This window comes from Danio rerio, chromosome 6 (genome assembly GCF_052040795.2).
Source record: "Danio rerio strain M-AB ecotype USA chromosome 6, GRCz13ab, whole genome shotgun sequence".
NCBI classification, from domain to species: domain Eukaryota; kingdom Metazoa; phylum Chordata; class Actinopteri; order Cypriniformes; family Danionidae; genus Danio; species Danio rerio.
Window position 1 is genome coordinate 56,546,162 of NC_141026.1, and position 18,891 is coordinate 56,565,052.

General features: G+C 36.4%; 3 protein-coding genes across 7 annotated transcripts in view; 2 read left to right on the top strand and 1 right to left on the bottom strand.

Annotated features, from left to right (window-relative positions):
- The window catches only part of tulp1b (TUB like protein 1b), a 54,318-nt gene extending 35,918 nt beyond the window's left edge, over positions 1–18,400 (top strand). For 3 of the 4 annotated variants that reach the window (XM_087256000.1, XM_087255998.1, XM_087255999.1), the window contains 12 exons: positions 42–146; positions 1,951–2,088; positions 2,731–2,841; positions 2,925–3,065; positions 6,224–6,309; positions 8,531–8,698; positions 10,690–10,802; positions 11,559–11,667; positions 11,761–11,859; positions 12,561–12,732; positions 15,774–15,952; positions 16,033–18,400. In XM_087256000.1, the coding sequence (XP_087112126.1) occupies positions 42–146; positions 1,951–2,088; positions 2,731–2,841; positions 2,925–3,065; positions 6,224–6,309; positions 8,531–8,698; positions 10,690–10,802; positions 11,559–11,667; positions 11,761–11,859; positions 12,561–12,732; positions 15,774–15,907 (1,376 nt within the window). In that variant the 3' untranslated portion in view covers positions 15,908–15,952; positions 16,033–18,400. 4 annotated transcript variants of the gene reach the window in all.
- Positions 1–18,891, bottom strand: part of slc12a5a (solute carrier family 12 member 5a) — a 2,560,186-nt gene that overhangs the window by 503,768 nt on the left and 2,037,527 nt on the right. The window lies entirely within an intron of this gene.
- Positions 1–18,891, top strand: part of anks1ab (ankyrin repeat and sterile alpha motif domain containing 1Ab) — a 413,081-nt gene that overhangs the window by 198,647 nt on the left and 195,543 nt on the right. The gene's annotated exons all lie outside the window — the stretch shown is intronic.

Sequence of the window (18,891 nt, forward strand, 5' to 3'; positions counted from 1 at the left end):
TTGACATGCTCACTCACTCACACACTCTTAATAACCTGCAGACGGAGAGAAGACGAAGAAGAAGAAACTAGACAAGGACAAGGAATCAACAGAGAAGGAGAAGGAAACCAAGAAGAAAGCCAAAAGTGCCCCGAAGAAGAAAAAGAGTAAGTGACTGACTGATGAAAACACAAATGTTCTGTTGCATGTTCAGTGACAAATATTCACTTCATTTATAGTATTGATTAATACTTTGAATTATATGTGATATGCGCATTAAAAAGAAACTGTTCGGTTACAGAGATAATTAAATTTTATTTATAATTTGTATCATACAGTGCATACGTAAAGTATTCTTGGCGCTTCCCTTTTTCCACATTTTTTATGTTACAACATTTTTCCAAAATGGATTAAATTGATTTACTTCCTCAAAATTCTACACACAATAGCACATACTGACAATGTGAAAAAAAAGAGTTCTTGAAATTGTTGCAAATTTATTAAAAATAAAAAACCTGGAAAATCAGCTGTACATCAGTATTCACAGCCTTTGCTCAATACTTTGTTGATGCACCTTTGGCAGCAATTACAGCCTCAAGTCTTTTTGAATATGATGCCACAAGCTTGGCACACCTGTCTTTGGGATTTTTTGCCAATTCACCGAGTTGTTGTGAAGCCACTCCATTGATATTTTGGCGGTGTGCTTTGGGTCATTGTCCTGCTGGAAGATGAACCATCACCCCAGTCTGAGGTCAAGAGTTCTCTGAAGCAGGTTTTCGTTCAGGATGTCTCTGTACATTGCTGCATTCATCTTTCCCTCTATCCTGACTAGTCTTCCAGTTACTGCTGCTGAAAAACATCCCCGCAGCATGATGCTGCCACCACCATGCTTCACTGTAGGGATGTTAGTAGCCTGGTGATGAGCATTGCCTGGTTTTCTCCAAATGTGTAAACGCCTGGCATTCACTCCAAAGAGTTCAATTTTAGTCTCATCAGAGCAGAGAATTTGGTTTCCTATGGCTTGAGAGTCCTTCAGATGCCTTTAGGCAAATTACAGGTGGGGAGTGGCTTCCATCTGAACACTCTACCATACAGGGCTGATTGGTGGATTGCTGCACAGATGATTGTGCTTCTGTAAGGTTCTCCTCTCTCCAGAGAGGAATACTTTAGCTCAGACAGAGTGACCATCAGGTTATTGATCACCTCCCTGACTAAGCTATTTCTCCCCAGAACACTCAGCTTAGATGGCCGACCAACTCTGGAAATCGTCCTGGTGGTTGAACATCTTCCACTGACGGATGATGGAGGCCGCTGTGCTCATTGGAACTTTCAGAGCAGCAGAAAATTTTTCTATACCCTTCCCCAACCTTGTGCCTCGAGACAATCCTGTCGCAGAGGTCTACAGACAATTCCTTTGTCTTCATGCTTGGTTTGTGCTTTGACATGCACTGTCAACCCTGGGACCTTATATAGACAGGTGTAGCCTTTTCAAATCATGTCCAATCAAGTGAACTGACCACAAGTGAACTCTAATGAAGCTGTTGAAACATCTCAAGAACGATTAATGGAAACAGAATGTACCTGAGCTAAATCTAGAGCTTCACGTCAAAGGCTGTAAATACTGACGTACAGGTGATTTTTCAGATTTTTTATTTTTTAATAAATTTGCAACAATTTAAAGAAATCTTTTTCCACATTGTTATTATGGGGTATTGCATGTAGAATGTTGAGGAAATAAATGAATTTCATCCATTTTGGAATAAGGCTGTAACATAAACAAAAAGTGGAAAAAGTGAAGCGCTATGAATACTTTCTGGATGCACCGTATACACATATATTTTATATCTAAATATAAATAAACATTTTCTCAAATATATGCATGCATGCATGTGTGCATTTATATATAAATATTTATTTATATGTAAATCAAAATAATCGCTTGTTGACATTAAATGTCTCTATTAAAAACAGGTTCTACAGATGACGATGATGATGATGAAGATGATGGAGAGACAACTCCTCAAAAGAAGACGAAGAAAAAGCCTGCAAAAGAAAGCTCTGATACAAAGGAAAAAGAGAAAGAAAAAGACAAGAAGTCCAAATCAAAAGGTGCGCTCAGTGCCCTATTTTTTTTTCTTATAGTGTTAGTAAATTTGCATACACATTACCATAGTTGCATCTGGTGCTTTAATAAATCTGGTCCCTGGTCTTAAAGGGACAGTTCCCCCAAAAATCTAAATTTACTCATTACTTACTAATATGATTCCATTGGTTTGTGATTTTTTTTCTTCTGTTGAACACAAAAGAGGATATTTTAAAGAAAGTTGAAAACCTGTAACCATTTACATTTAGTCATTTAGCAGACGCTTTTATCCAAAGCGACTTACAAATGAGGACAAGGAAGCAATTTACACAACTAAGAGCAACAATGAATAAGTACTAAAGGCAAGTTTCAGGTCTGTAAAGTCTAAGAAGGGAAGTATTAGTAGTATTAAATTTTTTTTTTTTTTTGACTTCCATAGAAAAACCATTGACCATTGACTTCCATAGAAAAAACAACTACTATGGAAGTCAATGGATAGGTGTCCAGCATTCTTCAAAATATCTTCTTTTGTGTTTAACAGAAGACAGAAACTCATAAAGGTTGAAACAAGTAAAGGGTGAATAAACAATGACAGAATTGATAGTTTTGGTTCAACAGTTGACCTATCAAATTGATTTATTGTTTGTTGACTGTATTTGATTATGAAGATGCCAAAGAGGATGCAGACAGTAAAGGAAAATCTAAAACCAAGAAGAAGGAACCCGCCTCCATGTTTCAGATAAATGGAGAAAAGCCTGAAACCAAGAGTAAAAAGAAAGGTAATGTTTGAGAACTTTTCTCTATGCGTGTCTGTTTTATGATTCAGAATATTATTTGCGTTTGATAATGTGGCTTGACGCAGCGGCCAAATCCGAGAGTGAAGAAGAGAGCGAACCCGAAACCAAAACCAGCAAGACCAAGAAGAAGAGCAGCTCAAACACAGCCTCCATGTTTCAGACCGGAGGAGACAAAGACAAGGACAAAAAGACAAAAAAGACCAAAAGTAAGGCCTGGTCCTTTATCAACCCGTAATGGACTCTTTTCATAACATAACGATAATGAATTTAATGGACACCAAAATCTTTAATCCTTGAAAGTTTTTAAGATTTAGATTTTTTTTATGCATGTACATTTATAAAGTTATACTTCCTATTATATCATCTATTCATCAAATTACAAAAAACGAAATATGTGAGGTGTTTGTGATGCCGCAGTCACACTAGAGTTTAAGCATTTGAAATTCTGTCGTATGCTGCTGCGAAAGGGGGCGGGTTTAACAAGATGATTGGACAAAAAAAGCGCGAGTGATTAGTTCATATTTTACATTTCTGTATACTGAGGTCATGTTTTGATCTTCTATTGGTCTTGCGCAGTCATGTGAGGAAATTTTGCAGGTCAGAGTTCACCAAGCTTGAACTTTGCAATACAGCAAACTGCGAAACTTTTCGCACAAGCTTGTGTTTTCAGTCTGTCGAATTCATGTTCGTGTGAATGGAAGTCTATGGGGAGAAAAGCGCAGTGTGACCTTGGCACGAGGCATTAAAATAAGTAAGCAATCGGTCCAGATTTAAAATTTCTGTACAGAGAGGTCATTTTTTAATCTTCGATTGGTCTCACAAAGTCATGTCATTCAGGTCAGAGTTCACTAAGCTTGAACCTTACAATGCAGCCACTTAAAAACTTGTCACGTTTCCGGTCTGTCGCATTGGCAATCGTATAAATGGAAGTCTATGGGGCGAAAAGTGCAGTGTGACTGCAGCTTAATGCAGCGTCTGTGGGGGCAGGACAGTCATTTTGACATCAATGTCTCTTCTGGCTGCCATTATCACTAGAGCTGTGAACCTATACTGGTTTCACGGTTCGGTTACGATTATCATGCCATTGACTCGGTTCAATTCGATATCTAGGTGGATTGACGGTGCTTTCCATACACAGTTTTATATTTTCTTCACAGCAGAATTCTTGTACTAAAATGTATGAATATATTTATATACTATTTGTAATACAATTTTGTCATTTAATACAAACAGTCAGATATATAAACTGTAACTTTGAACAACACGAGCATTTATAGCAACTGATATAAACAAATATCCTGCTCGCTTTCTGATCCTTGTCTAGTTCTCTTACACCGCTTTGATTGGTCACACCCTCAACAAAAATGGTTGCGATTGGCACTTGCGCGCAGCGATCTTCACAGATGAGTGACACTGATAAGCGGCAAGCGGCAGCGACTATCACAGCTGATCCATGATAGACACAGTGGAGAAAACTCTGCAGGCACTCGCTCGTGTCTGTATCCAGAGGTATCGCTGTAAAACAGCTGAGAGGGGAGGAAAAGTCACGCCAGCAGGTCAAACAGGCCCACTGAGGGAGAGAGAGAGAAAATGGAGTACTTTCATTCTCTCAATCGCAGTGAAGTAGGGGCTTCTGCTGTAAATGTCATTGAAAGACTGATCTAGCAAACACACAAGCAGTAAAATTATCCACAGTTTCTTAGTTCTTAAGTAGTTGGAGCGATGTAAATACTCGTGCTCGCCTCCCTCGCCCAGTAAGCTACGACGAAATAGCGCACATGAGATAAATGACGTCACTAAATAATATTCGGTTATAATTATTACTGAACCGATGCTGAATTGTCCACATCTGCATCACGGTGCACGAAGAAACAATTAATTTATAGAATTATACATTATAGTATCACACAATTGTTTTTCCTTTTTTTGAAAGTCTTGATAACACTATCCTTAAGTTTTTCTTTTATTATTTGAGCAAATATGAATACAAAAACATTATTTGTTATACTTTCTTATTCACTGCCCTCTAAGTTTACCAACTATGATGAAATGTGAAAAGGAAATGTAAAAAAAGGTCCATGACCTATAAACTCATAATGTAATTGGGGATTTGAATTTCTCATGATTTTTTTTTAAAATAAGAGATTTAAAGCAGGGCCGGCATGGTGGCTCAGTGGTCAGCACTGTCACCTCACAGCAAGAAAGTCGCTGGTTTGAGTAACAACTGAGCCAGTTGGCATTTCTGTGTGGAGTTTGCTTGTTCTCCCCGTGTTGGTGTGGGTTTCCTCAGGGTGCTTCGGTTTCCCCCACAGTCAAAAGACATGCGCTATAGAATGATGTAACTAAATTGGCCATATGTGTGTGAATGTGAGTGTGTAGGGATGTTTCCCAGTACTGGGTTGCAGCTGAAAGGGCATCCGCTGTGTAATACATATGCTGGATAAATTGGTGGTTCATTCCGCTGTGGCAACTCCTGATGAATAAAGGGACTAAAGCCGAAGAAAAATGAATGACTAAGATTTAAAGTATTGCACTATTATGACATTTTTAAATTAGATTATTCCTGTAAATTTCTTTGTAAAATTTATATATGTATAATAAATGCAATTATTTATATATAATTTTTAAATAAACCACAAATTAATGAACACAAAACAAATCTCTTCATATATAAAAAAAAAAAAGGGCATTTTTATTAGTGGCAAACACAAATTTTTAATCATGATCCAAACAATGATGTAGCATTAGCAGATTTTAAACAATTTTTTTTAACATGTTGCATACATTTCTTTCAGTTTAAGTAGTTTTATTCTGGAATAGCATTAAAAAAAAAAAAAGATTAAAGGAACCTACTGTTATCACGCACCGTCTAGGGAAGGTGCACAACAGGAAAGACAAGACAAAGAAAATATGAAACCAAATTTGAGGGGGTTGAATTCGGGACCTGACAAGGACAAAATAACAAACAAAAATTCCTTTATTTTAAACTTCTACCCGATTAAGATGAAAGAAAAGAAAATACAATTAACTATCCTAACTACCTAACACAAAAACAGAGATCAAAAGGTTTTACAAATAAAATGGCGTCAGACTCCTTAAATCCCAATATTATATACACTATTTACAAACTATTTAGAGAACAAGCAACCACATTTGAGGGACAATCCAAAAATCAAAAAATGTCAACAGGCCAAGAGGTCAAACAAGCCAGTTGAACAAAAGTGACTCAAAAGAACAAAGCAAACAATGCTCACAAATCTCACTGGTCACAAACCCTAACACATACAAAAACTCTGCACTATCATTTTAGAAATCAAATACATACGAATAGTTATTTTTTTACATTTTTGGTTTTCCCCCTCAGGTTCTGCAAAAGCAGAAGAGACTGAAGACTCTGATTCAGAAGTGACGCAGAAAAAGAAAAAGGGCAAAGGGAAAAAAGGCAAAAAGGTGAATTCATCATGTTACCACAGTATGAAGACTGCGGCATAAATTCTTTATGATTTACACTAGTAACTGCAAAGTAAATATTCATTTTGGGTGATACAAGGTCACCAGGGTAAAGAAGTTAGGAGGGAAATCGTTTAGGTAGCTAGCTTGAAGCCATTGGTGCTGTCGGTAAGAACAGAGGTCCAGTCTAGTCACTCCATTTAGTTGTGTTTATTAGCATTGACAAGGATTTGTACTCAGTAGGAAAGGTATGTATGCGTGTGTGTGTGTGTGTGTGTGTGTGTGTGTGTGTGGTTTTCTGCAAGGAAATAACAGAAATACAAAAGCTGCGTCCCAAATCGCATACTTGTGCACTATTCTACCCCATTTTGTAGTATAAATAGTGTAAGTAGTGTGTTCACACTGAAAACTCTAAAACTAATAAGTGCACTTTAATTACCCGGATGATGCACTCATTCAGCCGCTAAAATGAAGTGTGTAATGGACACTTCACGCACTCAACGACCGCATGTTTGCTTACGTAGCGGAAGGGGCGGAGCTATCGGACAAACATGTTGAATAACTTTATTTATTTTGGATGGTGAAAGCAAAATTCTCATACGAGTGATTATAGCGCCTCCCGATGGTGAATGCGGCAATACTCCAGCAGGTATTATTTGATAATATGGTCGTTTATTTCACCGATTTGGCAACCGTCAAACGTCATCAGGGAAACGGTTTGAATTTCCGCTTAGTAAAAAAAACAGTGTACCATTTGGGACACCACTACATACATGTACTATTCTGTTAAGTGTGTAAGTGCTTAAGTACTTACTGCATGAGTGCATAGTGTAGTGTGCCATTTGGGACGCAGCTTAGGTGTCAGTAATCAGTAAGGAAATAACAGAAATACAAATGCTTCAGTTTACCAACAAACAAAGTACATAACTAAACAGAAATATGGCAAACATGAGCACTTAAGTCAACTTAAATCATACAAAAGCCACTTACATGGTCAAATACGCGCGCACACACAGGAAAACAAAGGAAATCAAATTCAAGTTCAGCCATGTGCTGCCAGAAAATTGTAAACTGTGGGCACAGGTGCTGTTAATAAAGCCCTTGAGGCAGTCCTGATTGGCCAGAGATTGAATGAGAGGAGATTGGAGTGTACCATAATCTGAATAGGGGTGTGACACTATGAGTTTGCAGTGTAGGAACACAAAACTTCTCAACAGTAGTGGTGGGCAAAGCGAGGCTTCGTGAAACACTGAAACAGTCGAAGCAAATGTGTCGAAGCTTCGAAACGTTTCGAAACCCCACTCTACAGTGGAATCTAGTGGTAATTTTTTATGTATTGCACTGAAACACCTTCAGCAAAGAACAGTTGAACAAATTGAGGCATTAAACCCAACTTTGAATGTTTGATCCTTCAAGTAACATAGTACAGTGGTTAAGGAGTCAGAGTTCCATGCGGGGTTAGTAGGTTTCAAAGCCAGGCTGTCGCAGTTGTTTTGAAATGCTTTAATACCAATTGGTAATGCTTTGCTCTTGTATCGTTTTGTTTCAACATTGGTCTGATATCCGAATGAACAATTTGTGAATAAATATGTCGTTTTTGTCTTAAAACATGGTTGTTGCTAGATCAAAAACGGGGGCCTGAAGTTATCAAGAATTATTTATATTATTCATTAAATTTCCCATTTATTGTATTTTATTAATGTCTACCCAAACCCTAAACCCAACCATACTGTAAAAATATTTATTATTGTTTTACAGTGTTACAAAAATGATGCTAAATTGATGGCGTAACTGCAGCTGTATCCTATTTAGGCTACACAAAACAGAAACATGATTAAAATACATAAAACCATGATTTCAGAGTATTTGTACAAGTCGGGATTCGAACCCAAAACATCATGCAAAGCATAAAATCAATTAGCAAACACACAGTCCTCTAAGCCATATAAGTCAGAGATTATTTGATGACCTTGTCAATCAAATGAGGAATCGTCAGGTCTCGAAACGTTTTTAAGCTGATCGATGCTTTGAATCGCTTTAGTCACATGACCAGGTGTTTCGAAACACTTTAGTCACGTGACTTGGGTGCTTCAGATCATGCTTCGGTGCAGTGTTTCGAAACACTTGCGCTTCGGGATCTCGACACTGTGTCGAAACATCAGTTTCACGTCAGCCATCCCTACTCAACAGTAAATGTATTTTTTGTCTTATTCCTCTGAAGGAGGAGCGAGCACCTTCTCCAGTCATCGAGTTTGACAATCTGGAGGAGTTTGTGCTTCAACCTGCTGAACAAGGAGTCACAGTGAAGTGCAAAGTGACCCGTGACAAGAGAGGGATGGACAAAGGCCTTTACCCAACATACTACCTGCATCTGGACAACGAGAAAAAAGTACGACGAAATCTTCAGTTTTTTTTATACATGCACATTTTTCAGAAGTCTTTTAGGCTGTATCGGTTTCATCAGCAATACATTGAAATCAGAAGAAAACTGTGCAATTTCATCTTCTATTTTAATGTTTTAAGATGTAGTCTGTTCCAGCAGTGTGACGTGGTCTTACAGAAATACTTTCATTATGTTGATTTGCTCTAGAAATATTATTATAAGAAAAGCTTCACACTGTAGTAAGTGCTGTTTTACTTAGTAATTTTCGGGTTTTGTATATTTGTATATGTTAACATTATTATGTCTTCACTGAATATTTTGATTGACTGACCTTACTGGCCTCATGCTTTTGAACAGTAGTGTATAACTTTTACATTTGAGTTGGATGCAAATTACTAAAAAATGATTTAGAAGTGTTGCACTGAAAAGCACATTTTAATATTCGGATGATTTACATCAGTGGTTCTCAAACTTTTTTCATCAAGTACCACCTCAGAAAAAAATTGTCTCTCCAAGTACCACCAAAATGAGCAGTATTGAAATACAGTAGCGTAGTAGGCCCAGTAAAGCAGCTACAACTCTGCACAGTTAAAAAAAACGTGGCAGATTACCTCAGAAATATAGGCTATATGTCATATATCGCATATTATACACATAATTTTTGATAAATTTTTAGTGTGTAGCATGTACATGACATACATCATTCCTCCGCGTACCACTAGAAGGAAGCCTGCGTACCACTAGTGGTACACGTACCCCAGTTTGAGAACCACTGATTTAGATGATTTATATTTTTATGATGAAGAATGATTATTATATATTATTACTTTACTTTTCCCAGTGATGGGTTGCAGCTGGAAGAGCATCCGTTGCGTAAAACATATGCTTGATAAGTTGGCGGTTCATTTCGCTGTGGCGACCCCAGATTAATAAAGGGACTAAGCCGACAAGAAAATGAATGAATGAATGAATGAATATTACTTTACAAAAATTGTGAACTGCATATTGCTGTTATATGGGCAGCTCAGTGGTCAGCACTGTCACCTCACAGCATGAAGGTCCTGGCTGGACCAGTTGGCATTTCTGTGTTTGCATGTTCTCCCCATGTTGATGTAAGTTTCTTCCGGGTGCTCCGGTTTCCCCTACAGTCCAAACACATGCGCTATAGGTGAATCGGATGAACTAAGTGTGTGTGTGTGAATGAGAGTGTAGGGGTGTTTCCCAGTATTGAGTTGCGGGTTGAAGGGCTTCCGCTGCGTAAAACATATACTGGAATAGTTATTGGTTCATTCCCCTAGTAAATAAGGGATTAAGCCGAAGGTAAAAGAATGAAGATTAATGTTATTAAAACTTTATTTCTCATAGACCTCCATTTTAAGTCTTTGGTTATTTTTATGTCCTTTAAACAAATTATTATGGGGTTGAGCTGTCACAGAAAGTGTTGATACTGTAGCACTTAGCTTGTACTGAATCTAAAAGCTTTTGTTATATATGTTAATAGTTAAAGTCAGAATTTTTGCCCCCCCTGCTTATTTTTTTCCCCCAATTTCTGTTTAACAGAGATTTTTTTCAACACATTTCCAATCATAATAGTTTTATTGACTCATTTCTAATAACTGATTTATTTGATCTTTGCCATGATGACAGTGTATAATATTTGAATATATATTTTAACACACTTCTATGCAGCTTAAAGAGACATTTAAAGGCTTAACTAGATTAATTAGGTTAACTAATTAGGCAAGGTTAATTAGGTCAGGTTAGGGTAATTTGGCAAGTTATTGTATAACAATGGTTTGCTCTGTAGACAGTCGAAAAAAAGGGGCTAATAATTTTGACCTTAAAATGGCTTTTAAAAAATGAACTGCTTTTAAGCAACAATAGAACATTTCAAACTGACCGAACACGAGCTAACATTTGGTTAAATTGTGCTTTTTAGCCTCAAATAATGCTAATGCTAATGTAACCTGTTGTTCTGATGTCCATCCTACATCCAGGTGTTTCTGTTAGCGGGAAGGAAGAGGAAAAAAAGCACAACCTCAAACTACCTGATCTCCATCGACCCCACTGACCTTTCCAGAGGAGGAGAAAACTTTGTTGGGAAGCTCAGGTCAGTGAGTGCTCAACGTTGCCATTAGCACAATGGTCTAAATGGACAGCTAGAGCTTTTTCAGCCAGCATATGTTTTACACAGCAGATGCCCTTCCAGCTGCAACCCAGTACTGCCCTACTGAAAAAACCATCTTAAACCAGCCTAGGCTGGTTGGCTGATTTTAGCTGGTCTACCAGGCTGGTTTTAGAGGGGTTTTGGCCATTTCCAGGCTGGTTTCCAGCCATTTCCAGCCTGGTTTTAGCTGGTCAGGCTGGGAGAAGACCAGCTAAAACCAGCTTGACTAGCCTAGCCAGGCTGGGAGCCCAGCCAAAACCAGCTATGTCCAGCTTACACCAGGCTGGTCAAGCTGGTTTTAGCTGGATTTAGCTGGTCATGGAAACCAGCCTGGAAATGGCTAAAACCCCTCTAAAACCAGCCTGGTCGACCAGCTAAAACCAGTCAACCAGCCTAGGCTGGTTTAAGCTGGATTTTTCAGCAGGGTGGGAAACATCCATGCACACCCATTCACACATATACACTACGGCCAATTTAGATTATTCAATTCACCTATAGCGCTTGTGTTTGGACTGTGGGGAAACAGGAGCACCCAGAGGAAACCCACTGAAATGCCAACTGACCTCAGCCAGCACTCGAACCAGCGAACTTCTGGCTGTGAGGCGACAGTGCTAACCACTGAGCCTATTTTAACCTGCTCTTTGCTTGCTTATAGGTTTATTGCGCATCAATTCGATGATATTTGCTTTTTTATTTCAGGTCAAATCTGATGGGAACAAAGTTCACTGTGTTTGATAATGCACTGCATCCGGACAGAGCTCTGCCGGACATGTCTAACGCACGGCAGGAATTAGCAGCCATCATCTACGTAAGACAATCATATACACTAGAGCACTTTTACATTACTCTGTGTGTGTGTTATTTGTCATAATATTAATTTCGTATTGTATTGTGGCTTTAGGAAACAAATGTTTTGGGCATGAAAGGGCCGAGGAGAATGATTATAGTAATACCTGGCATGAACAAAGATGGCGATAGAGTCCCCATACGACCACGTAGTGTAAGTAAAACTTTAGTAATATATTTTATATAATTTGTATACACCCATACGGAATCTGCTTCTAAGGAAATTGCAGATATTTGAGCCCATTATTTTTGTATTTAATTTAATTTAATTTTAAATAATTTATGATTTATTATTATTTTATTTTATTTATTAATTATTAATTAATAATATTTATTATCTATTATTTTTACATTTAATTTTGTTTTATTTTATTTTAATTGTATTTAATTAAATGTTAGTTGTTTAATTTAATTTTATTATTTATATTTAAATGACATTATAGAAATGTAATGATATATTTTATATAATATGTATATACCCACAAGGAATCTGCTCCCAAGGAAATCGCAGATATTTAAGCTTATTATTTAATTTAATTTAATTTAATTTAATAAATTACTTATTATTTATGATTTATTAGTTTTTAATTATATATTTTTAATTTAATTTATTCTTTATAAATTATTTATTAATTATTTATTATTTATTATGTATTATCTTTTATTTAATTTAATGTTGTTTTATTTTATTGTAATTGTATTTAATGTATAATATTATTGTTTTTATTTATTTTTTTATTATTATTTTTTTATTTATTTATACATTTTATTCTGCAAAGCAATAGGAAAAAATGTGTGTGATGTTGTTTGTATTTTTCCTTTTTAATGAAAACTGAATGCACTGCTTCCCAACAGGAAAACGATGGCCTCCTCGTTAGACATCAAAACAGAAATATGGAAAATCTGATAGAGCTGCGCAATAAGACGCCGGTGTGGAATGAAGAAACCGCTTCACATGTGCTGAACTTCAATGGCAGAGTCACACAGGCCTCCATCAAAAACTTTCAGATTGTCCATAACAAAGACCGTAAGTAACTCAACTCCATCTCTGCAGAGTTCTTAATGTTGCTCTAAAACATTTGCATTAGCTAACCTTGCTTTTTGTGTGTTTGTTTGTTTCAGTAATTTTTTATCCCACTTAAATCGATTTTCTATTTATTTTAAATATTTTTATAGCATCAGCTTAAAGCCTTTTTTGTGCAATGTAAGTTATTTTATTTCAGTCATTTTTTTTACTCCAGTTTCATTTTTCTCTTTAATGTGAGTACTTTAATACACCAGTTTAATAGTAATAAACCTATTTTTTGTGCAATATTTAATTTTTTTCAGCAATGTTTTATTCCAGTAAATTTTCCCCCTTTACTTTAAATATTGTTTAATACCTCAGCTTAAACCTACTTTTTGTGCAATATTTTATTAACTTTTTTTCAGTAATTTTTTGTTTTATTTTTAAGAAATTTTAAGTATTACTCATTAGTTTTTTGTACAATATTTTTTTTATTCACATTAATTTTTCCCTTCATTTTTAGTATTTTAATGTCAGCTTAAACCTACTTTTTGTGCAATATTTATTACATTTTATTTCAGTCTTTTTTTTTATTCCAGTCAATTATCTTAATTTTAATATTTTTTTAATACGTCAACTTAAATCAATTTTTTGTGCAATATTTGTATTATTTCATTAATTTTTTTATTTAAGTTCACATTTTTTCTTCATTTTGACTATTTTTAAAATCCGTCAGCTTAAACCTATTTTTATGCAATATTTGTTTTAATTATATTTCAGTCTTTCTTTATTCCAGTTTTTTTATTCCTTTATTTTGAGTATTTTCAATACGTCAGCTTGAACTCATTTTTTGTGCAATATTTATTTTATTTTATGAGTGAATGAAAATGTATTTAAGTTTTAGTTTTAACACGTAAATTGCAGTAATGTTCTATAAGCGACTGTAAGTTAGGTATAAAATACATTCAGGCAGCTGTTGTCACAGAATAAAGCCCGACAGGTTTATCAGCAGCCAAAACACAAAACAGAGCACTGTTGAATATGACTGAAGGCCTTTATTCTGCAAAAACAACCACAAACATTGTTCTGAGCCATAATAGTTTATTAATAATTCTTTAATTAAATGCAAAGCTGACAGAAACAAAAACAACTGATGGAGTATACACTAACCTGCGCATTATTCAGTCACAAGATGGTGCCAAACCGTTAAAAACACAAAGCTAACAGAAACTAAATGAGTTGAATGGACAATAAACTAGACTCTGTATTATTTATTCACAAGATGGCACCAAAAAGTAAAAAACCACATCTTGACACACAAGCAGATATAAATGAATGTGAATGTAAATATAAGAATGAACGTATTCACTGAGGGTCATTCATTCATTCATTTTCTTTCCGGCTTAGTCCCTTTATTAATCAGGGGTCGCCACAGTGAAATGAACCGCCAACTTATCCAGCACATGTTTTAACCAGCGGATGCCCTTCCAGCTGCAACTCATCACTGGGAAACACCAATACATTCTCATTCACACACATACATGGACAATTTAGCCTATCCAATTCCCCTGTACAGCATGTCTTTGGACTTGTGGGGGGAACCGGAGGAAACCGGAGCCAACACGGGGAGAACATGCAAACTCCACACTGAAATGCCAACTGACCCAGCCAAGGCTCAAACCAGCAACCTTCTTGCTGTGAGGTTAGAGCGCTACCCACTGCTCCACCGCGTCGCCTCACTGAGGGTCAAAGTGATTAAAAAAGTTCCCGGATGAGTCTGCGTTATTTAGCGGTTGTTATCTCAGCATGACATACCTTGTAATGTTGCGACTGACCAGTCAGAATCGAATGTCCCAGATAATGTTAGTCAATGTAAATAGAAATGAATAACCTGAACTAGGAATGAACAATATTTGTTTATTATTAATTAATCATAGTTCAACATTCAATAATGTATTATTCAAATTTAAAGTTAACATTAGTTAATACATTGTGGGTTAACAAGAACCATCTTGGTAAAAACCAGTAAATATCTGGAAAATTTTTGGAACGACTTTACCAGTAAATAAAAAAAAGCGCTGTTCACACAGGCACGGACGTTCCAGAATTTTTCCGGAAAAGACCATTCTCACATCCATTCCAAAATAACGGTAAATTCTGACATCATCATCCAGACATGACCTATAAACGGCTGCGTGTGTATTTGTAAACAGGAAGGGGTCAGGCGTTTTTGTTTTGTGTAGAAGTGGTCTGGCGATTTCACTTTTATTGAAAGCTTTATCATTTATGCAGCTGCTATGTGAGACATCTAAACAGACATTGAGACATTGACTACATAACAAATCATGTGGATGGATAAGTATTGTGAACAACTTATATAAAAGCAAATGGAGGAGCACTTTCACATATCGAGATGTTCATAATATATGTGTGTGTGCTGGCGCTCACCGGCTCCTTCACTTGTACACACGTCAAGCAACTGAAACAGTGAAGATAAACAAACAGCGGTTTATCATAAACATTTTATAGGTAATTATTTACACAGTTGGCATTAAGAAGGAACATAAAAACATTATCTGAGTAACATCCAGCAGCTAAATGTGTCTGGAAAGATATTCAAAGGCTTTTATTTTCATAAACAGCACGGATGTGAATTCATCTGACTGTTCTGATTGGCTGGAGTAGACATCTCGCGTCAGCATGTTTTAAGCTTAAACACGCTTTTTCCGGCAATTTTCCTTCTGCGTTCACACACAGAAGCATTCTGGGAAATTACCGGTAATCTTACAACTTCTCTTTCTGGAAAATTTCTGAACGAATTTACCGGTATTTTGAAAAATGGCCTGTTCACACACAGACCTTTCCGGAAAATTGATGATAATTTTCCGGAAAGGGCTGGATGTGTGAAAGGGGCTAATGACTGTATTTTCATTAACCAGTGTTGACAAAGATGTATATATACAGTCAAAAGTGTATGGTTTGTTCATGTTAGTGAATAGATTAACTAACAATACCTAATAAACCCTTGCTGTAAAGTAAATCTCTTTTACTGTGTTTTTCAGAGGACTACATTGTGATGCAGTTTGGGAGAATTGCAGACGACGCCTTCACTCTGGACTACAGGTATCCTCTGTGTGCCGTACAAGCCTTCGCCATCGCTCTCTCCAGCTTCGACGGCAAAATTGCCTGCGAGTAAAAATCTAATGACGTCCTGCTGGCATCTTTTTTTTTTCCACATGCAGTGAATGGGAGACATTCTCATACAACATCAGCTCAATTGACTAAAATAAAGCCTTGTGTGCATGATTTTACATGCCATAGAGAGATTTGATATCCTCTTGGATGGGCTGAAATGAAAGGAATGATGATCTGGAGAAAGAAGGTGCATTGAAATGGTTAATTTGTGATGCAAATGACCCCTGGTGATGAGGAAGGTCACGTTAGATTAATTGCGTGCTTGAAAAAGGGACAGTGTTTAATTTTTTTTTAGCAAATACTACTGGTCTATTGAATGCTTGGTTCTGATTGGCTGATGAACTTTCTAAATTTTGCAGTCATTTTCAGATGAATGCACAGCTAAAGTAGTTCCGGCATGTTTTGTGTCCGGTTTCATATCAGTACACTGAAAGATTGCAGCAACATAGGCTTATTCTGAAAACGTAGCCCTATATACATTTCTGGAGATCATGAATTATGTAGCCAGAAATATGCATGGCTGCATTTTATTTCTAAAACGAACGCTACGGGGCGGTATAACGCCGTTTCTTTTCACGCTTACCAGCTGACCACTTACCTCCACATGGACGGCTTTCCTGCTGTTACTAGTTTGTCCAGTAGCTCGCCATGTACACCGGCAGACTTGAGATGCAGAGAGCAGTTGACTACGATGACGGGTTTTGAGTTCAGCGAAGAGCGGTTCCAGAAAGCATGTAAGACAAAAACTGAAGCCAAAAAAACAAGTAAACAACAGGGTGAGAATGTGGTAAAATCTAAAAACGTGGTAAAATTCAGGCAAGGGCTTTTCTTTTTCTGCATTGCTTTTGAAAACACTTGTCGGTTGGGTTTAGAGAAGTGGTGCTGGTCAATCGGTGCTTTTGAAAATACTATTGGTTGGGTTTAAGGAAGGATGAGGGTTGGTCAGTCAATTAGTCAGTTGACAGCGACGTCTGCTGGATTTATGCGAGAACAGCAGGCATGAATGGCACTCGCGAGAGAAATTTGAGATCTGAAAAAGCGTACACATCAGCCTCTGGTGGATTCGTGAAAACAAAACCTGGGACATATTTGGCGCTCTCTAGAAATGTATATTGGGGTATGTGATCAGAATGAGCCTGGGTTGGATTTTAGTTATTTTAAAACATCAAAAAATCACATCAAAACAAGAAACATTTGAAAAATATGTACAACTTTGCAGGAGGGCTAGTCATTTCAATTTAGTAATAATTAAGAATAAAAAAAATATTTTTGTTAAAGGATCTCTATCTTTCTCTCTCTTTATATATATGTACAGTGCTCAGCATAAATAGGTACACCCTTCACATCTCTTTCTTTTTTAAATTCCTATTTACTATAGGAAACTTTACAATGATATATTTGTGCATATACATTAGATTAGTCATTGCCAAAACCAAAACTAGAGCTAATTTAACCAAATAACTTTAGAGCACAGTGCAAAATGAGTACATCCAAATTAATATGTTGAGGGAAAATATTAAATAACGTTTCAATAAACAGGAAAATCAAGAGTTTGAAAGAAAATATGAAATTAAATTGAAATGTTTTTATTTATTCATTTTCCTTTGGCTGAGTCCCTGATTTATCTGGGGTCGCCACAGCGGAATGAACCACCAACTTATCCAGCATATGTTTTTACGCAGCGGATGCCTCTCCAGCCGCAACCCAGTACTGTGAAACACCCATACACACAATCACATTTACACACACACTCAACTATGGCCAATTTAGTTTATTCAATTCCCCTAAATCGCATGTGTTTGGACTGTTTGGACACCCGGAGGACACTCACACCAACACGGGGAGAATATGCAAACTACACAGAAATGCCAACTGACCCAGGGACTCAAACCAGCGACCTTCTTGCTGTGAGGCGACAGTGCTAACCACTGAGCCACCATGCCGCCCTTAATTGAAATTTTGTAATTTGAAAATCAAATGCATTATCTCTCTAATCTTAAAGACCTTAGGTGACCAAACTCTTATTCTATTGAGTACAAATGTTTAATAAAGCTATTTTGTTTAAATGCACCAACAATTATTGGTTATATTCACTGAGATATTATTAAAATGTTCATTTTCAAAAGGAGGTGTACTCATTTATGCTGAGCACCGTATTTTAACTCCTTTAACAAAGATGTGTAAAAATGAGAGAGCAAGCTAGGACGGGTGTTTGTGAAGGGTGCTGAAGCTTCAGATTAAAACAAGGTCCAGATTTATCAAAGCTGATAGCAAATTTGAGATTTTTGCACATGCGGCGTCATTGACTGATGCTTGGAGTATGTCAAACATCTCAACCACTCATGCAGTTTCTTGCAAAAAAAAAAAAAAGAAAGATCTGGAAAAACAGAAATAATTCCATGATCTCTTGATGTTTGTCTTGTTTTGCCTTTTATGTCATTGTAGTTTATAATTAATTGTGAAAAAAATGAGGTTACACTTTATTTTAACAATTCACACTATTAACTACTGGCTTATTACCTGACTATTATTAAAATATGAACTGTTTATTAACACTTATAAAGCAGGAAATTTGTTAATCTCTGGTAGCTTTTCGGGCTCTTGAGTTTTTGGTAGCCTGAAATAAATTCAAGTGGCCCTTATAATAAATACATTGTTTGCTAAATAAATAGAAATGCACACATTTACTAAATAAAAAAAGTGTAATGGCATTCAATATATATATTTGAAAATATATATTTTAATATTTTAGAAACTTTTAATTATTTTATTTTATTTTATTTTATTTTATTTTATTTTATTTTACCTGGTTGTCACAGCCTGGGGTGCGTTTCCGAAAAACCATTGTTAGCCAACTAATGTCGCAAGTTTCATCATTACAATCACTTTGTTGATTTGGTGTTTCCCAAATCCATCGTTCCAACGAACATTCGCAAACTACGTCGCAAACTTGTATGCTTGCAAGTACACCTCTGAAGCTTTATT